The sequence below is a fragment of the Pelophylax lessonae genome (assembly GCF_965119305.1).
Source record: "Pelophylax lessonae genome assembly, chromosome: 3".
NCBI classification, from domain to species: Eukaryota; Metazoa; Chordata; class Amphibia; order Anura; family Ranidae; genus Pelophylax; species Pelophylax lessonae.
In genome coordinates, this window is record NC_138770.1 from 605,845,249 (window position 1) to 605,872,787 (window position 27,539).

The following is a 27,539-nucleotide window of genomic DNA, read 5'->3' on the forward strand; positions in this document are numbered from 1 at the left end:
TAAAAGAAAAAAAAAAAAAAAAAACCCTTATAATATTTACATGCTGCCTAAGCATTAATTATTTTGGAGAGTGAGATGTCCACAGGGGAATTCAAATTCGTTCTTCCATTTTCATTAATAAATAGAAGCTTTCACATGAAAGCATAGCACTTCCCCGAAAAAAAAAAAAAAGAAAAAAGGAAAACCCCCAAAAAATAATAAAAAAACAACACTACTGAGCACCGCTTGGCAAGCTTAAATGCCGGCTCTTCTTGTCGATTATCCACCTCTTTGTATTAAAGTCATTTCTCCATCTTGATGGACAAAAAAAAAAAATTATCTGTACGTTCAGGTTGGTCCTATCTGGAGACTCTCAGTCTGTTTCCATGGCGGCACTGCGGGATTCCCTGGCAACCATGAGCCGCATCAGCTGACTGTGGAATTTCTCAATCTTCTTTACGTCTTGAGCCTGGTCTGTGCTGTACAGCAAACACTGGAAGAGACAGAGAAAAGCAGCACGTTACAAATCCATAAAGGAGGGGAGCGGGTACTTCATTCATTAAAGGGAACCTCTCATTGGTAAGTCTTGTGAAAATGGAGTGCTACGATGTGATGGCAAGCCGTAAGACACGTGGGTGCTTACTACCATACTGTGAAAACCACAGGCCACAGAACATAGCACTTAACTTGGACACACTTCCACAATACAACAGGGGCAGCTCAAAAACCACTTGTTCCACTAAGGCAAACCCATTGCATTCTGGGATACACAGTGCGGCTGCAGACCTTGTGTTTTGGAACAGTAGGGCTGGACCCAATATTCGCAGTCGACAGGCAATAAACTGTAACCACCAGATTTGCAATACTGTGGTGCCATGCCACAAGACCCACAATAGCATTTCACTGAGCAGCTGACGTCAGTACAACCTTCATTAATTTAAGATACTGGCCCAGAGGTCTAACTAGAACCTTCAGGGCCCTGATGCAAGAAACCATAAAGGGCCCACCTGACCCCCAGCCATGTGAACACAGTTTACTATGCCTCAGTTATGAATGGGATAAGAACGGGTCAGTAAAAAATATTTACCGATCCCTTCCCCGCTTTCCATCCTGAAAGCATCCCCTGCAGCAGGGCGGAGAGGGGGGTACCCGGCAGTGTTGTGGTGGGGGGCTCGGGTGACAGGGGCCAGGAGACAGCCCAATCACTCAGGAGGTGGATAGGAGGGACCACAGGGGCAGCATGTCCTGTCCTTTCCTGGAGAAAAATGGAGGGGGATAAGTTGCTCTACATGCCGCCCCTCCTATCCAGGTGTATAGAGGGCCGCACGGGCTCCCTGGAGCATGGGGCTGGGTGTACGTATGCCCCTACACTGGCCACACCAATTCAGAGTGGTCCAATATGCCAGCTTCTTGTCATGCGACCCAACATCACTGGACCAGCATTTTATAGCTGGTAGGCAAGTTTACGCTCAGGTTATTTCTTCTAATCTCCCTAAAATGACCTACAAGTTATTTTTAACTACTTTGAGACTTCAAAAATACTCAAGTCACAGGTGGGATGCAGATCTAAGTTGTTTCATTTTTGTGTATGAACTTCCATGTGTTCATTGAAGACTTGTGGGTGACATGGCAGCTTTTGGGCTACAGAGATTAGTGGTCAATCTGTATTGTTTCTAGCAATTCAATCACAAACAGGGAGCTAGAATGATAAAAACTTGGTTCTGAATAAAGTCATGCAATCCCTATAATCAGAGGAGTGCTATCATTCATAAAAACACAAGTCCACGTCATACTCCCCCATCTGAGCTCACAACTGCCATCTCCTTCATCCAGTGTTGTCGGACAGCAGTGGAAGGAAGAGGGGCCAGATATTTGGCCATGCTGGTCAGGAACCACAGCACAGATTTTAACAGGGATAACTGCTATGTGCAATGTGTCCCCTGGGGATACAGCAAACATTTATTACTTGTGGCAATATTACTTCTTTAATCTTTCAACCCTTATTAAATAGCAGCACTTTTAATGCGGTTTTCCTAATTTTACTCTGAAACATTTTCCACCTTTTTACAGAAGACTATCAGGGTCTGCTGCGTCCCTGTACTTCCCATCAAGGAGTACACATTGTTGGATTAAAAATACAAGAGCCAGGAAAACCAGTGGTCAACCTACAAGCTGGTGGGCAGGGCAATGCTACAGATAAAAAAAAAAAAAAAAAACCACAAGGCTATCTGTCTGTGCTGGCTCTTTGTGTACACAGCATAATCCCAGGAGCATGCACAGAAGGGTGACCCCACAGAGACCCTGGAAGGCAAGACGTCACCCAATCGGCATGACTGTACACAGAAGACTTTCTAGTTCTCATTCTGTAGGGAATTCAGGGTATAATGAACAGCAATTAGGTAAGTATGTAAATACGTCTACACTTCCATGAATTTAAGTATACTTTAACATGCCTGCCTTTGCTCATCTCCATTACGTTAGACTTATCGGCCTAGTAGTTTAAATAAAAAAAAGAGAACATTGTTTATACTGTCTTTTTAAGTTCACAGGAAGGGACATGGGGGCTGCATTTCTGGCAAGATCAACATATGTGTAGCACCCTACAGGTAGGCACTAGGTAAATGCATAGTGGGCCTTGTCTGCCTAACAGCAGGGCCATGATTGTTTTTTGGTTAGGGTGTCATGGCTTCCAGGTGTTTCTGCTGAGAGGGGAGTCTCCCCACTGTCTCTGCGAGAGGCTTCTCATAGGGCATTGGAGGAAACCCAATCAGGGACACATTCAGGCTTGTAACTACCCCAGAAGGCAGATTTTGCTGCAAAGGATTCTGGAAGTGGGTATAAGTCTTAGGGGAGTGCGTGACTGAGCGTCTTTGGCGGGAGCAGAGTCCCAGGAGGGAGAGAATGGCTGTCTCTCCTCCTGTTAGAGGAAGCGGATGTCTCGGGGTGCTGTCTGAGAATCCAGAGGATGCTGAGTCGAGCTGCGGGGATCCGGTGTGCCGAGAATCAGTGGAGGGAAAGAGGGGTCCAGTCCCAGGAAAGCCTACATAGGTTGTGAGTACTGAGGATTGCCCCTGGGGGTCTGCCTAGTGTCAGTGGGGACCACTCCGCAGAAGGTTCTGGGATCCAAGTGTCAGCTGTAAAGGGGGTGCCTAGGTTGAGGACCCTGAAGTGACAGAGGGGGTACCTAGTCAGGGGACCCTGAAGAGTTAAAGGGGGCACCTGCAGTTTGGGCCCTGAAGAGTCAGTGCAGAGTGTGTAGTGCATCAGTTTAGAGTTGCAGCCATACAGGAACTCACAACAAGCTACTTCAAGCCAGTGCACGGCAGGAGGGAGTAGTCAGTGAATTTTGAGTGCAAGTATTGTTAGAAGTTCAGTATTCTACAGTCCTGGATCTTTTGGACTCAAGTCAGAGTTCCAGCACAGCTTTCAGAGATACAGTGTGTTCAAAGCGCCAGTAAGCATTGGCTAGCGTCAAGACAGTGCTAACAGGCAGAATTTTATAGTCGAGCCAAAAGGAGTTTTCCACTCATTCCCTTCTCCCATCCCCTAAAAATATAATAAAACAACCAAACAAAGATTCCGGAGTTGTCAATGTCTCAGTTCTCACACCCAGGATCGCAGCTCACATGGGCTGGAGAGGTAACCGGTAACAATGGCAGACCCACATCAGGCCCAATGCCTGGAAAACCAGCTACATATATTTTCTGTACTTGCCTGAAAACTAAAAGCAAATGCAGCCACCATATCCAAGGACTGACTGCTAACTGCAATAGATTTTGAGCTTAGATACACTTTAGTGTATGCAGGACCAAGAATAGAATTATGCAATAGTCCATGTTTTCCTTTTAAGCTAACCCTTAAAAAAAATATGCAGTAGTAAGCTTAGTAATAAAATTGTAAACCTGTCCTCTCCCCTTTTAGGTTTACATACTTTTCCTGAATCGTGAGAAGAAGGAGAGGCAGAGAGTTTGGACAGTTGCTGCTCTGTGGACTCTGACTTTTTGCCAATAACACATGTAGCCAGCTCCTGAGAGCACCACTGTTTGCATTGCTCCTAATTAGGCCTCGCTTTCTGCGGTGTGATACAGTCATACAAATTCAAGAGCAGGACAGCTTGTATTAGGAGCACAAGGCTGGAAAGCTGACATGGCAGCAACTGTCAAACCTCAGGTAACCCTTCACCGTTGGCTCTAAATTCAAGAGCAAAGTAAAAAGGTAAATAAGGGAACAAATACATATTTGATAAGTATTCTAGCAGTTATATAGATTTAAACACTGAACATTCAAATTCTTACTGATTGGTTGAATTTTCAAAGGCAGGTGGCTGTAACAGACATCCCAATCTCAAAACTACAAGTGCACACACATGCACACTGCTAACAACCAGGTGGAATATACACAGCCAACAGCTTGCGGAAACGACTTTACAAATAGTAGAAGTCAAGAAGCTAAAGTGAACCTGACCTTTCCAAAAATGTTTCTAAGGTAAAGCGGCAGTGCATGTGATAGAATCTTTTTGAAAACTGTCTCCCGTGAAGCCCTTTGGATCCTAGGTCTAGGTGGTAGATGGGGGGGGGGGGGGGGTCATAACTTCTGTCCAACCATTCCCACTGCTTAGCCTTACTTACACATAACTGTCAAGGTCCAGAACCCGTACTTGCCACTGAAGTTTTGGCATTTAGCAGATGGAGGGCAGGCAGGGGGGCAGAATTAAAGGCAGAAGGCCAGGCTGTTGACAAGATTCAACAGCTTAAAAAAGGAATCCATCTGGCCATTGCAAATACCACTGCTGCCTCACATTCAAGATAGCACCATAGTGTCAAAATGATCCTGCCACTCCAAGCTTTGTAGTTCGGAGCCCCTTACTATGGCATTCCCTCATAGCCGTGTCTCAGCTACCCATGAAATTACCACTGACTCTCTCCAACCCATTTCCAAATTGGCTCTGAAGTGTTTGTAGCTCAGCAGGGTAGATTCTTTCCCTGGAGGTATCTCTCTAATGAGGTTTTTATGCTTTGTGTGACAATAGAAGAGTAAATGTGTGGAGAGATAGATTAGTACAAGCCTTTTTTAGTGAGCCCATGCCAGTCCGAACTGTGTTTTAGGGTTTGTTGGCCTACTTTTATTGAACAAAATTAAAAGCTCAACAGAAACAATTGCCCATGTCCATCAAACACAGGTAAGGAAAATACTACCAGTCCATCTCACACAGCACCTCCGAGTTCTTATGTCCCTTTTTCACGTCACCCAGTTTTCCTGACAGGGGGATCTTCTGACACCATGGGCTCTCTCAATCCTGACACATCCAGTTTCCCCTCAGTCCCTTAGACTCGCCTAGCTGTCGCGACTCGGTCTTCCAGACTCACCTAGCCATCTCGGCTCTCTCAGCCCTATGCCCAAAATACTTCTCATCTCCAGCATGGAGTGCTCCCTGATCTGTGCCTAGGTCCTTCATTATAAAGGCTGTGCATACCCTCACTCAAAGCCCTGCTGGTCTCCTGCAAGACCTGGAAACTGGGTTGAAGTCTTCTTCCAAACTAAAACTCTTCGAAGTATCCAAACTGTGGAACCCAATCTGGGAATACCAACACCCATAGAAAACCAAAATATATCAGTTTTATCTTCTCTAGATAGATATTCTGAAGCCTTAATATATGCATATTATTTATGTGTCATTTCTACACCTATTTTCACAGTGGCAGGGCCTCGCACTATCACAAAAGATAGATCAGTTCAGAACGTGTATGTGTGTGCAGAAAGTAACTGTATAATTTGTTCTTGTGTCAGTGCGGACCCAGATATTAACACTATGTTGATACACTATGCCATAATTGGTGCACATGATCCTCTTCTGAATACAGTAGAAAAGGCTGAAGCAAGCTCAGTAATTGTGTGACGTCATTTTGTTGTGTATATGTGATCACTAAGAAGTAGGGCAGGTGTACAACTCTACATACATGGGCCTGATTCACCAACAAACAAAATCAACTGTGCATACAATCATGAATTGATGCCATTTGAATAATAAAAATCTATACAGTAAATTTATCCGTCACCCATTACGTGCACAAATGTTTGCATATAGGCTATAGCGAATATGTGCAGAATTTATTGACAAGGGTAGTTTACTATAAAATGTATGTTCTAGCTTAAAACAAGCACCAGCTAAGTGTGCAGCGACTAAAATAAATATGTGATTTTCAACCGCTTTGGGCTTGTCTAAACAATATTAGCATTTTTACAAGTGCATAGAATATAGCAATAAAATTCACCTCAAGTCTGCATGACTATTGCAAAAGGAAATTGTACAAAAAGAAAGAAAAAAAAAAAAAAGTACCAATATGTCTAGTGAAGATCTTTTATGGGATAGAATGTGGAAGGAAAAAAAAACTTCAGCCACCATCCGGGGCTCCATAAGCGCTTGTATCAATGGGTGTTTGCCTGTAGTTGATGTGAACTTGGAATGCACCTCAGAAAACAAGTTGGCAATATCCCATTGCCTTTACAGATTTCATGGCAGCGTCTGGCCTTCTCTGTGTTGCGCTTCATTTCTTGGTTCACAACATGTCTTATTAAAGTGCATTTGAACTGCATTTTGATTAATTTTGAATACAGCTTCGTTTTTTAGCCCCATTACATTGTTCTTATGATTGGTGTATGTTGACCTTTGGAACAGACAGCTTGGCTAATAACATTTGTTCCCGATTTGAGTGAATACAATACTGTGTAGGGCGAGAGACAGTAAAAATTAGCAGCATTATTTAAAAATGTCATTAGCATGTTGATGGTGGGGGGAGGGGGGGGGGGTTAGGGTGGAACCAGGAAAGATAATATATATGAGCAGAATAAACTTCAGTTTTAATTTGTAAAAAGCATTACTGAACCATACATGGGAGTCATCTCCCGGCACATGTTTTAGCACTAGCCTGAGTATGAGACTCCATCCATTGGTGCATGGAACAGAGACTCAAGTAAATAGTTATACTGTGACAGGAGTCACTTTAATTGGGGGGCCTGTGGAACCCAGCTTACCTTGGAGAGGTTGAGAAATCCCTGTCTCCGCTCCCTAGCCCCAATATAAGCTCTACCACCTGTCTTCCACATATTGATGAATACGCTGATTCACTCACCTGTTATCCATTATAGGTTCTGTGTTTACACTTATGATAAGGTGTATTGTATTTCACAAGCTTGAGGACAGCAGTCTGCTAGTTAACTGGCTCAGGTTGATAGAATCATTGTCATCAGTTAGTTACGGAGTGGAAATAGTATACCGTTTGTGTTGGTTGTTCCTTAGATATGTTAATTATATTTCTGTACACAATTTCATCTGCATATAATAATGTAATCAGGCACGTGACCTGGTGGGGTAATTTTGACTTGGGGTGGGATGTCCTCACGTGTGTGTATATATTGTGAGAGACTGTTCAATAAAGAGGCTGTTTTCAGATACATATACGCTAAGTTGGGGGTTCGTTTTGTATGTAGGGCGGCTGTAATATCTGATATCTATGTTCAGACTGCAGGAAGCCATATACTGACGGAAGCCCACAAAACAGTTGAGGTTCCGTTACATATACATACTCTGATTTCAGCATGTGATAGCATAACATCCATTTTGTTTTCATTTAAAACAAGCCTTATAGTTTGGATACGTGCATTTCATTGCTTACCATGCTAGACACATTCTTATTTTAGGTTATTTTATTAGGGTAAGATTCTCATGTGATCGAATGTGGGCTTGGCAAACTGGAACCTCTTCATATGCATTAACATCAGTGTATGCACAGCATCATTATCAGTTCTCATGTTCGTAAATGTGTGCATAAGGCTATCCATGTGGGTATGCAATCCAACGGTACACCATCCATTTATCCTTGTTCCTGTTTATTTACCTTTTTGTAAGCCAACCTCTAAGTGTGTATATTGTAGGGATAATGTGTATTCATTCAGTGTGGATAGTGGGGGGGTATGTGTGCGTGGACAAATGCTCAGTGGTAAGTACACTCTAGGACTCATTTACATTGCAATACCCACATTTATTTTGAATAAAGTTGCATTTATTTGCAATTACAATGTACTCGCATGCAAAAAAAAAAAAAAAAAATGCAGCATGCTGTACTACTTTTTTTGTAAATGCACATGAAAACACTGCAATTATGTAAAACTAGGCTCTTTGAAATACATTGTTGTTGCAAATGCATTTATAGTGCATATTATGTACACAAGCCTTTAATGTTCTAGATCAAGGGTCTGCAAACGTTCTACATGAAGGCTCAGTTTACTGTCCTTCGGACTTGGGGGGGGGGGGGGGGGGCAGACTGTGGCCATTGGAAGTAGAAAATGTCCCGGCATCAGTAAGAGTAAACAATGCCCGATGTTTGGTATCAGTAAGAGGAATTGTGCCACATCGTTGGGGTCATTGGGTGGGGAGAATCATGCCCCATCGTCTGTGTCACTGGGAGTAACTGTGCCCCATCGGTGCCACAAGGAGAAATGGTGCACCTTCCTTGGTGTCAGTGGGGAGAATTATGCCCCATTATTGGTGTCAGAGGATGAAACATAGTCACAAGGGCCGGATAAAAGCAAGCAAAGGGCCACATTTGGCCCCTGGACCGCAGTTTAGAGACCACTGTTCTACAGCAACAGAAATGCTAAAATGAACAGAAGCCTGACACATAAGACAACTTACCACAATGTCATCTGTGACTTTTATACGTAAGCTGCCATCGCAATGTCTGTACTTCAGCACCACACGGACCTGCAGATAACAGCAACAGATATTAGATACCACATATCCAAATAAAAGGGTTCAAATAAAGATTCTTGTAGGTTGATGGTTTGTGCAATAAATGTGTACTCCTTTCTAGATTCCTGCACATACCTGCAGCATCCTCCCAAACCTTCCGGTCGTGGTCAGACCATTCTGACAGGCAAAGTTTTGCCAATTCCCAGAAGCGCTAAAATGAAGAGCCATTAGCTATATGTGGGGGCAGGGCTTAGTGTAACTTCCAACACTACCAATAGTTTTGGAGCTATGTCTGTCTGAAGGGCCCGGACAATCAATTTATTCAAGAACGTTTGGGAGGCTGCTGCAGGTATACACCCCTTGAAGAGCCTGTACACATACCAGTAACGATTTGGGGCTTCTTCTCCATGATGGGGGGGGTCTCTAAAGTTCTTAAAACCTATTTTTGCACATAATTTGTTTACAGAAATGTGTACACAGAAGCGGCAATATTTTCTCCCACATATGCAGCCTCTGCTTCCTAGTGCTGTACAGGATGAAGAAGCATGTAAAAATATAAAAGTCACATCCAAAATAAGTTTAAAAAAAAAAAAATGTGTATGTAAACCCAATCACAAAAACCTCATATAAGGCTTTAAGGCAGAGATCAACTTACCTTTCCTTCAACAGTCCCTGTCTCTCACCGGCATGTTCAACTGAATGCCAATCTTCAGCCATCTTATTTGTATAAAGGGGGTGACGTCACTTTTGCGCATCCGCAGGAGCTACTCATCCTGACCCAGGGACTGTGATAGCGACGGACGTTGAGCTGCACATATGCAGCGCAGTTTACATGCCAAAGAAGCAGGCACAGAGGTGTATTTTATTGCAGAAGAGACACTGCATGTCTTGTGTGATACAGAGTCTGCCGGCTTGCAGTTTGCGATAGCAGAACTTTAGTTCCACTTTAAAGCGTATGTAAACCCAAAATCTATTTTTCAGTAGATCAGGCATCATGGTTCACTGTATTCAGTTTTATTAAACAAATCATTTTTTGTGAACCGGTTACAAAAGTTTCTTACCGGAAGATTCTGCCACTTAGAGCACTTCCTATCTCATGGTGCTAATTAGAGATGCACTGAAACATATCCGCTGAAAATTGTGTTTTCTGCATTTTGCCGATAAAGAAAAAGGTGCTGTTAATGGCACCGAAAACGCCATGTTATTTCGCCACGATTTTACTGTGCGAATGGTGCGTTTTTTTCATAGGCCATACGACTCAAAAACCACATAAAAAAAAACGGAACACGTGCGTTATTGATGCATTCTTACAGTTTTCAATGGAGAGGTGCAGTTTTTTTAACTGACCATAAATACAGCAAGCAAACATTTTCTACACCACAAGACCAGTGTGAAGACATACATAGATTTTAAAGGGATGCATTTTACCTGAGTTTTTTTTTTTGCGCTAAAAGGGGGGGTCGATAATGGCAGACAAATTAAGATTAATTTAAATTCATGCAATTAAAGTCGAATATGAAACAATTATGTATCAAAATATATATAATTTTTTAAACGGTTGGTTTTGGTTTTTCGCAAAGTGCATTCTGCATTTTCGGTACCAAAATTTCAATTTGGTGCACCTAGTGCTAAGCCTTGCATTAGTATAATCATCATCAGCCAGCTGTGCAAGCCCATTTAGCTGGATGATGGGTTGCCGGTCTGATTATCTGGATAGGCAGCCCAACAGCCAACTGAAGGAGCTCATGTGGTAGGCGGAGAACAATGACAGATAACAGACAGTGGCTTAGCATTGTCAATCTGCAACAGCAAGTGCTCCAACTGTGGGGATGAGGAAAAAAAAAAAAAAAAGTCACTTCAACCTAGAACATTATACTTCCCTTAAAACAAAGCCCTCCAGTAGCATGCTGTCACTGCAGTCAGGGCTTTCAGGCTTCCAACTTCGCTGGCTCCAGCTATTTGAATGTCTGAGCTGTGATTCCTGTCACTCCTGTGCATACGCATGGGAGCCATGATCATGGCACATCGCACTTAACTGCATATTTGGTATGCTGTCCATTCAGAACGCAGTGCACATGAACCGGTGACATCACCAGCTGCAGAAAAAGTGAACATCTTGTTAACGATGCCCATTTGGGAAATACTACTTGTACCTACAGGTAAACTTTATTATAAGCTTACCTGTAGGTACAAGTCACCAAGCGCTGTTTACCTCCGCTTTAATAAAACTATACAGTGAACCATGATATCAAACCTACTGAGAAATAGATTTGGGGATTACATACAATTTAACATTACTGGTATTTCAAAAGTTGTTTTCATCTTTTAAAAACTGCAGCTTTCATTAAAGTTTATCTATAAAAAAAAAAACAAAAAAAAAAAACAAACTTATTCTTTGTTTTGAATAGAATGGGGAAAGTATAGAACCCCTGTCAGGTTATACTTCTATTAGAGCAGGGGTATTGAATATTCAAGGAGGTCCGGTCGCTAAAATTTTCTCTTTCTCAAGTCTGTGCCCATCACAGTACTCCTTTACATCAGGTATCCCCATGACAGTGCCACCTTTACTTCAGGCATTGCCGTCAGAGTTCCCCCTTACATCAGGTGTACCCATGACAGTGCTCCTTTACATCAGGTGTCCCCATCACAGTTTCCCCTTACATCAGGCATTCCAGTCAAGAGTGCCCCCTTACATCAGGTGTCCCCATCACAGTGCTTCTTTACATCATTTGTCCCCATCACAGTGCCACCTTACGTCAGGCATTCCCATCAGAGTGCCCCCCTACATTAGTTGTCCCCATCAGTGTGCCCCCATCAGTGTGTCCCCTTAACATAAATTGTGCCCATCAGTGTGTCCCACAGCATAAATATGTGCATCGGCGTGCCCCTTAACACAACATGTGCCCATCAGCGTGTCCCTTAGCATAAAATTTGCCCATCAGCGTGAACCTTATTTTATGCTAAGGGTCACACTGATGGGCAAATTTTATGTCAGGGGCACACCAAAATATGCCCATCAGCGTGACCCTTAGCATAAAGTTCGCCCATTAGCGTGACCCTGAACATAAAATAAGGGTCACTCTGATGGGCACATTTTATGTTAGGGGGCACTCTGATGGGCACATGTTATGTTAGGGCACATTTTATGTTAGGGGGCACTCTGATGGGCACATTTTATGTTAGGGCACATTTTATGTTAGGGGGCACTCTGATGGGCACAACAAAACGTGCCCATCAGTGGTGCTCTGGACATAAAATGTGCCCATCAGCGTGATCCTTAACGTAAAATAAATGGGATTTGCGGCCCAGCTGGGAGTGAGAGCCGGAAGCCGCAGTGAGGAGCAGGGGGGCGGGGCGTGCACGAGATGTCACGCCCCTATCTCGCGGCTCGGCTGGGAGTGAGAGCCATACACCGCGAGCCGCAGTCAGAAGCGGAGGGGCGTGGATGTCACTGGTTGCTGGGACACCCGCGATCCCAGCAAACCAATGCCTTCTCGTAGGTGGCTGACGGTCAGGACGGAAGCACTGTGCGGTCCGTTCTCGGACCGCGGGCCGCCATTTAAATGACGGCTGTATTAGAGGCTCCGAAGAAAATTCTCTTCACATCAAGTTTTGAAAACAACCTTGTACCAGACAAGAAGAGGGTAGAAATTTGCCACAGGAAACCAAACCACAATAAAAAAACTGACAAAAGTTCTAATATTCTGCCATTTAAAAGCGGTAGCAAACTGCACTTAGGGGAAAAAAAAAAAAAAACACCCTGCAAGACACATACTTGCAGTCTTCCTCCCGGGTTAGAGTGCTCTGGCCTTCTGCTTGGCATGCCCGGGAATCTCGGCCGCTGCACGTAGCTCTGAAAGGGACAGCACGGGTATGCCTTCTCTTCAGATCGCATGCACCAGTAACGTCACTGGCTGCATGCAGTGTGAATATCTCCTCAACAGTGCAGGTTTAGGAGGAGATATTCACTGTACCTATAGGCAAGCCTTATTATGGAGAGGAGGGAAGGCGTAAATCAGACGATACTGACCCCACAGGGCCACCAGCACGTCTGTGGCATCTGCCAGAGGATCCTGTGATCGAGCCACAAACCTCTGCACCTTTCTGTTGAGCCGAGACGCCAACAGATCCACCTCGGGGATGCCCCACTGGAGACACAGCTGATAAACACCTCCGGATGAAGGGACCACTCCCTTTGGTCCAACGCCTGCCGACTGAGGTAATCCGCCTGCCAGTTTTCCAGCCCGGGAATGTATACGGCGCACAGGGCTGGAACGAACCGTTCTGGCCACCTTAGAATGCTGGCTACCTCCCGAGCCGCCAAGACACTTTTTGTGCCCCCTTGGTGATTGACATAAGCCACAGCCATGGCATTGTCCGATTGAATGCGCACTGCACATCCCTGAAAACTATCCATCCAATGGTCCAGGCACAGTCTAATCTCTCGGAGTTCCAACACATTGATCGGTAGTCTGGATTGTTCCAGTGTCCAGATCCCCTGAGCATAATTTTTGCCTAGGATGCCTCCCCAGCCAGACAGGCTGGCATCTGTGGAAACCACTGTCCAATACAAGGGGTGGAAGAATTTGCCCAGCCGAAGCGCCTGGAGAATGAAGCCACCATATCAGAGACTCCTTTGTTCCACGGCTCAGCCGGATTTGATGGTCCAGAGACAGCGGAGTCTTGTCCTATTTGGCCAGAATCTCCCTTTGCAGGGACCTCGTATGGAACTGTGCAAACGGAACCGCCTCGAAGGTAGACACCATCAGGCCCAGCACCCGCATGCAAGCCCGGAGGGATGACCATCTGCTGGACAGCAGGAGACGAGCTGCAGCCTGCAATTTCTGGAGCTTGTCCAGAGGAAGGAGCACTCTGGCTAAGGCTGATTCCAGAGTCAGACCCAGATAGTACAGCTTTGTGGGCAGAACCACAGTAGACTTCTGAAAATTCTGAATCCAGCCGAACTCCCTCAGAGTTCATATGGCGATTTCCAGGTTTTCCACCAGAGCAGTAGGGGACTGGTGGAGGTCATCCAAGTAGCCCAGTACTGCGATCCCCCGTTGGCATAACAATGCTAGCACCAGGGCTAACACTTTTGTGAAGACCCGAGGAGCAGAGGTGAGACCAAAGGGTAATGCCACAAACGGATAATGCTCCTCTCCCACGGCAAAGCGGAGGAAGCGCTGGCGAATGGCACATAATGGAATAAAGGTAAGCATCCTTGATGTTGATAGAGGCAAGAAAATCCCCCTGATGCAGGGATGCCGCCACCACCACCGTGAAAATGGACTCCATCATGAACTTCTGCACCCGCACAAAGCAGTTCAGCGCCTTGAGGTCCAGGATTGGATGCACCTTGCCTTCCTGGGAACTATAAACAGGTTTGAGTAAAAACCCTGAAAACATTCCGAAGTCAGAACCGGGACAATCACCGCTTGAAGCAACAGGTCTTGTACATCCCCTGTAAACAGTTCGGGGACAGGTGCAAGTTGGAAGGAAAGAACTTTGCCAGGAGACAAGAATGAAACTCGATCTTGTAGCCAGACCGAACGACTTTGTGGACCCACTTGTCTTGTACTAGAGAAGTCAACGGGTCCACGGAAACCAACGAAGTCTTCCCTCCAACCCCTATATGAGTGAGGGTGCACTTTCATGCTGAAGGAGCCTTGTCCGCGGGTCTGAAGAAGCCCACTCTCGGCTTGCCAGGCCAGGTTCATTTGGGTCCTCCAGAAGAGGCCCTGAAGGGCTTTGAGCCCCTTGTTAGTTGAACCTGAGGGACGAAAAACTACTTATGAGTCAAGGAGTGGGGCACATGTCTACGACGAGGTTCCTTGCCCCTAGTAGCCTGTGGAAGAAAAGTACTCTTTCCCCCTGTGAGACCTGTTTGGCAGACAGATAAAAAGGGCAGTGCCTGACGGGAAGGAGGGGAACCTGGGGGTTCAACTATCCCAAGGAGGGGCCCATGTCCACCCCAAAACCCTCCAGGGGGAGAGGAGGGACAGCTACTCACCATACCAGGAACCAGGGGGCACCGCTCCAGACAGAATCCCTCACCATCCAAATTGTGGGCTGTCGGTCAGAAGAAACGCTGCGACTAAGGCCGAGACCCGGTTGTCTGCGACCTCATGAGGCATTTAACTCGCAGGGCAGCCCCTGTCCAGTGGGGCTACGTCGCGGCCGACCTAGCGCGGAACTGAGGTCTGCGCACGACTGCTTGCCAGACTGGGGTGACCAGTGGATCCAAATTATCCAGCCCGTTGCCCAGTACCGCAGTTGACTGTAGATCTCACAGGGAAAAAAATAAAAATTACAGGAGAAAACGTTTCAGGAGGACCAGAGATCCCAGCAAGGAACTAGGTCCTTACTCCTGAATGGGCAGAAAAAAAAAAAAAAAAAAAAAACAAGTACCTATAGCAGGGAGAGGGAGAGAACCCCCTGGGACTGCCCATAGGCCTAGCCAGATTCTTTTTCTGCCTAGTGTCCTACTCCTGTAGGGGGCAGTATAGCCCAATGGTTATGAAGATCAGGAGCTGTGTCTGTCAATGAACGAAAGAAAATAAGGCTTTACATCCACTTTTTTACATCTGTCTGTGAGGAAACTTTCTTTTACTTGTCTGGCAAAATAGCTACCCCGGGGACAGGAAGTGTCCTTTATAAAGCACTGTTTTGCGGTGACAACAGTCTACCAGTTGTGCTCCTGTGTTATCCCCGTCATATGCACCCTCATACACTGCGCAGGCATAGTCTATGTTGTCACCATCTGCAAGCCGGTACAGAGCAATGAACTGCATCACAAGTTGGAGTGAGTGCATATAGACACGAAATAGCTGAAATGGCTGAAGGCAATCAGTAACACGAAGATATGGGGGGGGGGGGGGGGGGGGAGAAGGTGAAAACAGTATGTTATGGGGAGAAAAACAAAAACACCCAATGGATGATACATAGTGCTTTAGCAAACCAAATGTCATTCAGATACGGTTTTCATTAACTTCAAAGAGGTAGTAAACCGCAAAATAAAATGTAAATAAAATTAGGCTCCTACAGAATAAGCATACTAGCACATTATGAAATACTTACCTTAGAACAAAGTCCTTCCATCTTCACCTGGTCTTCCTTCCGGGTTCCCAGGGCTTCAACTGTTTAACTGGCTGAGCCGCTATGACGTCACTCCTGCGCATGTGCGAGGGAGTCACAGCCACGGCCCAGCTCTCTTAATCCACAGAGCACATGTGCCGGTGATGCCACCTGTCGCTACTACAGTATATATCTTCTAAATGGTGCACGTTTAGGAGCTATATACTGTACCTACAAGTAAACCTTATTATAGGCTTACCTGTAGGTACAAGCAAGTAATAGGGGGATGTACTACCACTTTAAGGTAAACACTGCAATTACTAAAAATACATTTCTTTCTCTAAAACATATCAACCAAGATCCTTGTTAGACATAGCTCATAGCGCTGCACAAGATTATGCACTTGCGTGAACCAACCGCCCGCGGTCACCAGCCTTGCACAACACTTGGGACATGTAAATGTCAGATCAGCAGAGCATGAAGATAAAACTGCTCGGGTCAGACACGGCTGCACGCACAGGGAGCTCAGCTGGTGCGCCAAGAACACTCCCAGCGCACCGACCATCGCCTGTCCTCATGAAGATCGCTTGTTGTAGTTTGCACTTTATCCAATTAATAGCCCAGGGCCCATCAGGCAACAGAATGAGAAGGTCTTCACAAGGCGGCTTGATTGAAACGACAAGCCATTAACACCTCTAACATTCATGAGAGGGAGGGAGTGCATTGAAGAGCCGGGAGAGAGCCTCAAAGCCAAAATATTCCCCCGCGCACACAGGACCGCCGATGAATATTTTATTACCTGGCTCTTACGGAGAAATTATCATTCGGGATGGGTAGCAAGCATCTAACACGACAAACATGGGCACAGCATGCCTCTAGGAAAGGAGATATTTTTAGACTTTATGGAAATCCTGGAACAGCCCCGAATAGGAGGAAACTGAACACATTTACAGTTTTTAAGGAAACCATGCCTGAAATGAACAAGGCAGCTGGCATAGCTGTATAGACGCCTGGCAGTCCTGTTGACCATCTTCCTTCGATATTCAATGTCACCAAACCAGAGTTTGCAGATGGACTATTTTTCTGTTTTCAAGGCAAAGTAATAGGTTCTCTTAATATCCCACCCTCCCCAATCCCCACGTTCCACAGGCACCCTATTCACCTACTGGAGTCCTGTGTAAGCTGTGTTGGGCTTTGGAACTCCCACCCATAAGTGACAATGTTTGAGTACATTCACTAGCAGGAAGCACAAGGTATTCCTAAGGGCTCTGGCGGGCCAATATGGGTGTACAAGACCACTGAGTAGTGGATGTTCAGAAGGGATGCCGACTGCACGTCTGATGAAAGCTACATTCACACTGGCAATTAGGGCCATAAGCTGCACATCATGAAGCAGACTCACGTGCATGAAGTGAGAGAAATGGCAGCCCCAGCTTGGACTGCAGCCAGGCCATGCCTCCTACGCGTTTCACTCCGCCCTTCAGCACTTATTCATGGGGAACCCCTTGCACTATAGTGACAGGTCACCAGCAGCAATTTGCGGCTCTTTGCACAGCCATTGCTGGACGTACTTTGTGACTTTGGACGTATGCAGACAGCTGCAAGTAGCTGCAAAAGTGGACAAATCTGGTGGGAAGTAGCACACTGATGTAAAGGAGGAGGGGGGGGGGTCGCCGTGCTGTTAAGGCAGGCTGCTATGCAAAGAGTGGATTGATAGGTAAAAGGGGGGGGGGGGACTTTGATATGGGGGGGGCACTGAGATGTAATGGGGTGCTGAGATATAAAGTGGGGTGCTTTAATGTAAAAGGGAGCCTGTATTTTTATGCGAACCTATGTGAAGGGGGTGCTGAGATGTAAAGATTGTGGACTAATGTAAATTGGTGGACTAGGATGTAAAAAGGGGACTGATGTGAAGTGTGTGGGGGGCACTCTGAATAATAGCAAAAACATGTGATAAGGACCTCCACTTGTAGAACATTTCACAGACCGGACTGCCATACATTTTATTTTATTACCCCGGTGTAGTCTGTCATTACACTACAATATATTTATTCATATTACACACACTTCCCAAAAGGGCGATTGGGACACCTGCCTTTACACCTTTAGTCTAAGCATTCAATATTGAGAATATTGAGTTGGCCCACCCTTTGCAGCTATAGCAGCTTCAACTCTTCTGGCAAGGATGTCCACAAGGTTTAGAAATGTGTGTCTATAGAAATGTATCCATTCTTCCAGAAGCGCATTTGTGAGGTCAGGCACTGATGCTGGCTCGCAGTCTGCACTCCAATTCATCCCAATTGGATGAGGTCAGAACTCTGTGCAGGCCAGTCAAGTTCCTCCACACCAAACTCCCTCATTCATGTCTTTATGGACCTTGCTTCGTGTGCACATTATTAAAATTGTAAACCAAGAAGAAAAAAAGAAAAAAAGAAAAACCAAAAAAGAAAAAAAAAAACACACACTACTTCTACAGTGATCCCATGTCTATAAAACCCATTTGTAAGAATTCAGAGTCCAGGGATCTGTGCAGACACCTTCATCAGCATGTCATGAGCAGATCTGACCAGGGTGGACACAGACACACATCAGAAGCTCTTCTACTGGAAGATTTGGGTTATTTTTACCAATCGTTTTAAAAATACGCTGATTTTTTTTCTCCAGACACTAAAAATGTGATATTTACCCGGGTTAAGGCAAAGTTGACATACGGTTGGGACCTAGAAGCCATTTAACCCTCTGACTACTGAGCACTACACATTTACTGTAAGCCTAGCAGGGTTCATAGTCATATATGCTCGGCTCTCCATAGCAACCGGATCATTTTAATCAGTCTAAAAATAATGTACAGTAAGATTAGCCTGGTGTGCTGCTGCCTCCTTTTCTGTGGCCTTTTCAATCCCATTACAGCTCAGCAGACCCCAGCAATTCCACACACAGATCTCAGTGTGCAGGGAGAGGCTATGGGGGCAGCAGGCGTGACATCATAGATCTGGATTCACTTCTTCACAATAAGCTGGGTATGATTGTATGAAAATTGAACAATTGTGCCTCGTACAGTGTGCACAAAACATTCGAGGAACAAACTCCAATTTTTTTTTTTCCTATGTGAACAGAACGAATGATTTTTATCTATGGTGTATGGTTTTCATACGAGAAAGAAAAAAAAAATAATCAGATAAGAAAGACTGCGCATGATCAGAAACCATAAGCCTTTGTCATACGAGAATTTTTGTACCATCCTCGGTTCCAACTTGCTGTGAAACGACAAGGAAACCCGGATGATTGTTTGCCCGACTTTCTCACAGTGTGTATTACGGATGCACTGATACAGATATTGGTGCCAATACCGAATATTTTCATAAGTACTCATGAAAATGCTCCCGATACTTGAAACTGATATTTTGCAGTGCAATTGGCAACCATACAATATGAAAGGGCGCAAATCACACTGCAAAGAATCACATACGATTTGAACAGGAATGTGGTGCAAGTCCTCTCTGAATCGCATGCGATTTCCCCCACCGCTCCTATGTGGGAACTCCATATAGAAGGGAAGCGCCATCTAGTGCAGCAATGGGCAGTTTACTAATAATGTTATTATAAGAACTCACACTAAAGTACATATCTACTCAAATCCATATCTGCATAGTGTCCCTGTCCTGCCGATGATAGAAAACCACTGGAAGTGCTCACAGGACTGAGAGGAGATGTATAGGTGGTCCGCCCCAAAGCAGACATCACTTCCGCCCTATACCCACAGGGGTCCTCAAACTTCTCCTTCAGTGGCCGTGGATTTCTATCATCGGTGGGACGGGGACACTATGCAGATTTGGATTTGACTAGATATGTACTTTTTAATGCGAGTTATACATTTAATAGACTGCCAATTGCTGCTCTACTAGGTGCTGCCCCTTTCTACACTGGATTCACACACAGAGAAGCGGTGGGAAAAATAAATAAAATCACATGCGATTCGGACAGCAATCACACCGCATTCCTGTTCAAATTGCATGCTATTCTTTGCAGTGCAATTTGAGCTCATTCATTTTGTATGGACGCAAATCGTAACACAAAAGAAAAGGTATCAGTACTCAGTATCAGCGAGTACTTGAATGAAAGTATCGGTACTTGTACTAAAAAAAAAAAAAAATGTAATATATATATACACACATACATTATATAATATATATTTATTTATTACACACACACACATACATATATATATATATATATACACACAGTATTGGTGCAAACTCAGTGTGTACCCAGCTTTAGACTCAACAGAAGAGAAGAGTTCCAGCCAAACAGCTGAAAGAACACCCAAGACAGAAGCAAGAACAGATTTACTTAAAAGATAGGAAAAGTATTGCACACGCTTCTCACTTTCTGCATTGTACAGAAGTACAGCACGGCAAAGAGTAAGATGCTTCAAGTGTAGCACAACAGCTATATAGCTACATACAGCTCCGGGGAAAATGTAGGGCTGAAATAACTATGGCATAATCAATTATAAATGAATATAAAAATAGCTGTCAACTACTTTCAGTAATGATTAGTTGGTCAGCCAATTAGTTGCCTGCATACAGAAAGCATTATTTGTTTTAATGTCAGTATACACAGTGCAGCAGTAAGCGCCTAAAAACACGTGAATGTATATGGAGCAATGCCCCCCCCCCCCCCCCCATGGGACATGTAGTCCTGGGCAGGAGTAGGAACTAGGAAGTGATTTAAAGTGATTCTAAAGGACCTTGCTATGCTTTGTGTTTTCTATGGGGGGCACTCTAAAGACAGAAGGAGCCAGAAGCGCTGGCGGGGGACCCCAGAAGAGGAGGTTTGGGTCTGCTCTGTGCAAAACTATTAGACAGTGCAGGGAAAATGATGTTTGTTATTAAAGAAAAATTCGACATTTACAAATCACTTTCAGGGCTCTGTGCAGGGAGGATCAGATTCTGAATCCAAAAAAAAAAAATGGCAGCTGATAGACTGGAGGAGGTGATATAGGGCAAAACAATTACATATACAGTAAAGTAAATGTTTACCAGTATTCTGCATTAAAAATGATTTTATACACAAAAAAGTCTCAGCTTTCAGTATTACATTAAAATAAAAGACTTCTATCCCCCTTCAATGTAGCTTTGTGTCGGACTCCCAGTTAAAACAAAAACGTGTGTGTGTGTGTGTGTGTGTGTGTGTGTGTGTTATTTATGGATGCACCAATGCCAGTTTTTTTTTTTTTTTTTTGCAGCGAGTACCGATACTCTCGGTCAAGTACTCACCGATACAGAGTAGCAATACCTTTGTGGTGTGATTTGAGCCCATACAAAAGAAATGGGCTCAAATTACAGTGCAAAGAATCGCATGCGATTCCTGTCCAAAAAGCATGCAGTTCCCCCCAACGCTCCTGTGTGAACCCAATATAGAAATATATGGAAGTGCAGCAATTGCCAAACAGTTTATGAAAAAATGTTATAACAACTCACATGTCAAATCCCACTTGTGGTGCTCACAGTGCTGGAGGAGATGTATAGGCGGTGCACCCCCAAACTGACATCACTTTCGCCCTATATCACATGTGTACTCCAAGCTGGTTTACAGGGGTCCCGGTACTTCCCATATCTCCTCCAGGTTTGTGAACACCGCAAGCAGCCATGGTTTTCCATCACTGGTGGGTCCGCAGGACGAGGACACTACGACTGTGCAGATTGGGATTGGACATGCGAGTTATTATTACATTTTTTTAATAAATTGTTTGGCCATTGCTGCACTTAGAAGACGCTTCCCTGTCTTTCTATACTAGGTTCACACAGGAGCAGTGGGGGAAACCACATGTGATTCAGACAGGAATCGCATTGCATTCCTGTTCAGATCGCATGCTAATCTTTGCAGTGCAATGTGAGCTTATTTATTTAGCATGGGCTCAAATAGCACCGCAAAAGGTATCGGTTTAAGGTATTGTACTTGTGCAAATACTCGGTATTGGTGCAGCCCTATATTAGGTACAAGTTATATATAATATTACTTTCACTGTTTCACAGTATAATTAAAAACCCCTTATAGTAGTGATTATCTACTGTTTTTGTACTATAAATGGCTAATTTTTGTATTTTAACTCCATCATGACAGGTGATACAAAAAGCATGGTGCTGCTACTAAACGTCTCAGTGACAGCAGGCACAGGTAGTTTGTATCAAGCTACCTGCCTACAAGAAAGGAGCCTGTCATGCATAATTTATTATAGTCCTGTCTGTAAATCTGGGTAAAAAAAAAAAAAAATGTTTTAGGCCTTTTTTTTTTCCCCCTTTACATAAAAAAGGTTGATCCCTGGGTTCACACTAGGGCGGCTTCAAAGTATATCGACTTTGCCAATAATCGGTCGATCCCTAATACAGAGTGTCACATGGCACAAAGCCACAACTAAAACCTAGAACATCAGGAGATCTGCAGACAACACAGCGCCATGGTACAGAGGTGTGATCTATGCTGGGACAGATTATTCCATTCAGGTCCAGTGAAAAGAAAGTTGGAGTTTAGCTTTAACCATGAGCGTGCTGAGCAGTGCGCTTGCAGCCCATTCCAACTTCAAATACATCTGCCACCGTGGAAGACCGTTGCTGTAGTTTTTTTCCATTCAGAGCACAGTTACCCAGTTTTTTTTAAAAGTGACAGAGGGTGCGGATAGAAGATCTATCTCCTGTCACAGAGAGGAGAGCGCTGGAGGTGGGAGTCAGGTGCATAGGCGAATGGCAAATGTTACACCCTATATATGGCTGTAACATGCTCCTAAAAGGTGAACTTATCCTTTAATTCTTATCAATACTTAACTCACAAACAAAAGTTTGTTGTGTGCCAAAGTAAAAACACAAACGATGAGTTGCTTTCAACAACTCAAAAGGGCTTGGGTTACCCTTTTTCAACTACATCACACTGCAAGTGTTAACCCTGCTCACCCTGGTGACATCACACCATCAGCTCCACCCCCTTCCAGTGACAACACACCAATAACATCACTCCCACATTATCCCACTGCCTGGAAATCTGCAGAGCTCTGTTGTGGTGATGACATGATGGGCCTTGAATGGGAGCACAGCCTGCACACACATGTAATCCCTAACAGAATGACATTTAAGGGGGAATACAATTTACAATCTCCTTCAGATCTGCCATCAACTTAGTTGCACGAGGGCCTGTTTGACTGGATAAAAATGTAAGTATTGTTTTAGTGTGTCCTCATTAAAGTTTTGGTAAATAAAGAAGTTGTACATAATATTGTACGACCAGACTGTATAGTGTATGACAAACTTGCTAAAGCACTGTGTATCATAAACAGCTGTTTTTTAGGGATGCACCGAATAATCGGTGGCCGAACATTATTCGGCCGAAAATAGAAAAAATAGCACTTTCGGTGTTCGGCCGAATAAGTCAAAAGGCCGAATAATTTTGTGCCGAATAATAGGGCTGAACGATAGTCGATATGATATTGACTATCGTTCTGTGGCCGTAGGCAATATTCATATTGCCGAGGTCACGATATTTACAGGGGGAAGGGACTCGGAGGAGGACAGGACGACTCACAGACTTCCGTGTTAGGCAGGGGAAGCCGGGACACTTCAGCGGTGAGCATACATACATTACTCACTCGTGCACTGCAGCCCGCCCCACACATTCAGTGAGTCTTACTCTCCTCCCTAGTTTTTTCAATGGCACATTCAGGAAGCCAATCACGCCGTGATTAGCTGCACAGCGAACCAATCACGCGTGCCTGCACACCTGATTGGTTCCGCTGTGCCGCTACTCACGGCGTGATTGGCTTCCTGAATGTGCCATTGAAAAAACTAGGGAGGAGAGTAAGACTCACTGAATGTGTGGGGCTGGCTGCAGTGCACGAGTGAGTAATGTATGTATGCGGCTGTGCTCCTTTCCAGGCTACTACTAGTCCACCTCCAGCCTCCTACTACCACCACCGCGTTCGGTATTCGGCCTTCGGCCAAACATTTTATTATTATTCGGCTTCGGCCAAGAATTTCATTTCGGTGCATCCCTACTGTTTTTCTTTTTTTTTTTTAAAAAACAATACAGTAAACCCCCGTTATATCGCGGTTCAGTTTTTGCAGTCCCGGTATATTGCGGTTTCTTTTCTGTAAGACCTATTAATTTTATTTTACTAATTAAATCATTGTTAATTAAATATTTTTGTGTTTTCCATTGCTCTGTCTCTTAGTATCTTTTATGTGTTTAAATGGATTTCTATTGTTTTACAAGCGTCTTTAAAGACCTTAAAATGCTTTTAAAGTACAGTGAAAGTTATAAAAACATGCCTAGAGTGTATTTAATTAGGGTCTTTCTATTTCGCAGATTTTCACTTTTCGCGGCTGGGTCCGGAACATAACCCCCGCGATGGAGGGGGGTTTACTGTATTCTTTTTTTCATCTTCAGCTTCTTTTAGCTACTTCCTGTCTATATGGACCAGTTCCAGAATCAGCTGCACATAACTGCTCTGGACTGACTCCCTGAATGACATCAGACCATGCCTGAGCAATGTGTGTTGGCACAGCCGCCTGTAGTCTATATAAGAGGGGCACACAAAAGATGACAACATGACTGGAAGACCATTGTCAAAACAGGAAGTGTCTGATGCAGGGTTTTCATGGTTGGATCAGCAGGGATTCTTTTACCAATAGCTGCGAACACACAGGTTATACTTACCATGATATTTAACAGAGCATTCCCTTACCTCCTCTTCTGGATTTCCCAGCTAGTACGGTCCCCTCTGAGTGCCCTCAAAGCAAGCTGGCAGCTGTGGAAGCACTCATGTGGGCATGTTCCTGAGCTGGGCTGTGTGCGCACATAGACAAACACAGCGTGGCTTGACCCCGCTCCCTCACCAGATTTGACAAACAGCAGCAATGGCTCCTGCTGCTATCAGTGCAGCCTGTAAAACCAGGAAGAGGGAGAGAAGACCTGCAGCTGGGTACAGCACTGGATCAATGGAGGACTTTTACCTTAATGCAGAGAAAGCATTAAGATAAAGAAAAATGTCACCTTTAGAACCACTTTAAAAAGATATTAAAGGTTAAACTTACTTTGTACAATGCTTTTGCACAGAGAAGTCCCTTACTTCCTCTTCTGGCAGTCCCCCGCTGGCACTGTCTGCTTCTGCTTGCTCAGGGTGCCTCCTTAGCAAGCCTGCTGCTATGGGGACACCTGTGTGGGCGCACTCCAGAGCCAGGCAGTGTGTCCAGTAAGCCACGCTGGATACACACTCACACCATCCCTCTTCCAGGAGTTGGAGCCTACGGTTCCCACTGCCCTCAGTGTCTCCTGTGAGACCAGGAAAGGAGGAGAGCGGTGCTGCAGCCAGGATGGAAGTACAGTGCTGGGAGGAGCCAGGTGGGGGTGTAAAGCGGGTAGCAGGATGTTTTTTTTTTTTTTTTTACTTACTGCAGAAAAATTAATTAAAAAGGTAAAAAATGTTTTGACTATAGAACAACTTTAACAAGGTGTGTATTAGAATCTCTCTCTCCAATTTGATGTGAATACAAGAGCTTTATTTTTCAAAATGTATTGTGAAGCTCTGTGTGCGGACCACCACACTCTGAAGAGAACAAAGTTATTATATATTCAGGGTTGCTGGGATTTCTAGTCCCTCTGGATACAAAGGGTATACTAAGGTTTGCATTGGAAGCACAGCCTGCAGTATGGATTACTAAAGTTCCAGTCTAACCAAGATATATTACACACACACAGCTGCTGGGAGTTGTAGTCCCTCTGGATGAGGCCTGCTATGGAAGCCATATCTGCACATACATATCATGTACATAACTACAAGTCCCAGCTTCACCAGCTTCCAAAAGACAGGGCTGCTGGGAGTTGTTGCCCCTCCGAATACACAGGGTGTGCTGGGGCTTGTAAGGGAAGAACCGCCTGTTGTAGAGAGAACTACAAGTCCCAGTATGCCTTGTGTATTTAGAGAGACTACACCTCCAAGTTCCAGGACCCAATATACACAGGAATGCTGGGAGTTGTAGTCTCACTGGATATACAAAGCATACTTAGCTTTGTACGGGAGCACAGCCTGTAGTATAGAGAACTACAAGTTACAGGGCATGATATACACAGGAATGTTGAGAGTGGTCACCTCTCTGGATAACCAGGGTATACTGGGACTTTTAGTTCTCTATACTACAGCCTGCTCTTCCCTTACAAGCCCTAGGGCCTGATATACACAGGAATGCTGAGAGTTGTAGTCTTGGTCTCTGGGGGTCCCTGTCTTTTGGAAGCTGGTGAGGCAGGAACTTTTAGTTCTCTATACTGCAGGCTATGCTTCTCTTACAAGCCCCAGTACACCCTAAGTATCCACAGACTACAACTCCCAGTGTACGTGTGTATATCAGATCCTGGGACTTGTAAGAGAAGCACAGCCTGTATCAGAGAATGACAAGTCCCAGCATTCCAGAGTACATCATGTCCTGGGACTTGTAGTTCTCTATACTACATGCTGTGCGTCCCTTACAAAGCCCACTATCCCTGGTGTATCAAGAGACTACAACTTCCAGCAGCTGTGTGCTAACCTGGTGAGGCTGGGACTTGTAGTTCTGTATACAACAGGCTGTGCCTCACTTACAGGTCCCCATAGACCCAGTGTGACTACAACTCCCAGCTTACCTGTGTATATCAGGTCCTGGGACTTGTAGATCTCTATATTACAGGCTGTACTGGGAGTTGTAGTCTCTGGATACACAAGGCAAACTGGGCTTTGTAAGGGACTCACAGCCTCTAGTATGGAGAACTACAAGTCCCAGGATTTACACAGGTCTGCTGGGAGTTGTAGTCTCTCAATACCCAGGGTATACTGGCACTTTTAGTTCTCTGTACTACAGGCTGTGCTTCGCTAACAAGTCCAGGGACCTGATATACACAGGAATGCTGGGAGTGGTAGTCTCTGCCTATTGAAATCCATGTCTTTTGGAAGTCGGTGAGGCCGAGTATATCAGATCCTGGGGACTTGTAAGGGAAGAACGGCATGTAGTATAGAAAACTACAAGTCCTAGTTTACCCTGGTTATCCAAAGAGACTACAACTCCAGCATCCCTGTGTATATCAGTTCCTTGGACTTGTAGTTCTTTATACTACAGACTGTGTCCAGAGACTACAACTCCCAGCACAGCCAGTAATATCGAGAACTAAAAAGACCCAGGACCTGATATACACAGGTATGCTGGGAGTTGTAGTCTCTCTGGATACACAGGGTATACTGGAACCTGTAAGTAAAGCACAGCCTGTAGTATAGAGGACTACAAGTCTCAGCCTCACCAGGAGAACACACAGCTGCTGGGAGTTGTAGTTCCTGTGGATACACAGGTCACACTGAGGCCTGCTATGGAAACCATGTCTGTGTAGAGTTATAGAAGCCCCAGCTCACCCAGGATAAAGTATAGATAGAAATGCTGGGAGTTGTAGTCCCCCCAGGATACGGTCCTGGAAGTCCAGCCTGTCAGTGTACAGAACTAGAAGTCCCAGCTTCACTAAGATATAACACAGCCAGCTGGCTACCATGGAGACGCAGAGCCCACCCCTTGCTCACCTTCATAGGATCAGTCTGGTAAAGCTTCTCAGCGGCCCGGGCGAACTCTTCCCAGGCTCGGTAGTACGGCATGGTGTCAGACTTCTCTCCCCTGTGGATGGATGACTGGGAGGCCGGAAGCCGGGATAACACATCAGCATTCCACATCCCCGC

The 27,539-nt window shown here is 44.8% G+C and overlaps 1 protein-coding gene across 1 annotated transcript; it reads right to left on the reverse strand.

Annotated features, from left to right (window-relative positions):
- Positions 1-258: 258 nt before the first annotated feature.
- Positions 259-27,539, reverse strand: SRP9 (signal recognition particle 9). Its single transcript, XM_082249424.1, has 3 exons — positions 27,387-27,539; positions 8,672-8,740; positions 259-472 (listed from the first exon to the last, which is right to left on the reverse strand). Exons 1-3 carry the CDS (start codon positions 27,531-27,533, stop codon positions 353-355), a joined length of 336 nt encoding a protein of 111 aa, XP_082105550.1. The 5' UTR covers positions 27,534-27,539; the 3' UTR covers positions 259-352.

Coding starts and splice junctions, on each gene's coding strand:
- SRP9 (XM_082249424.1), bottom strand. CDS start 27,533: ATGTGGAATGCTGATGTGTTATCCCGGCTTCCGGCCTCCCAGTCATCC. Junction 8,741..27,386: donor ACCAGACTGATCCTATGAAG/GTGAGCAAGGGG, acceptor TGTTATCTGCAG/GTCCGTGTGGTGCTGAAGTA. Junction 473..8,671: donor AAGTCACAGATGACATTGTG/GTAAGTTGTCTT, acceptor TGTCTCTTCCAG/TGTTTGCTGTACAGCACAGA.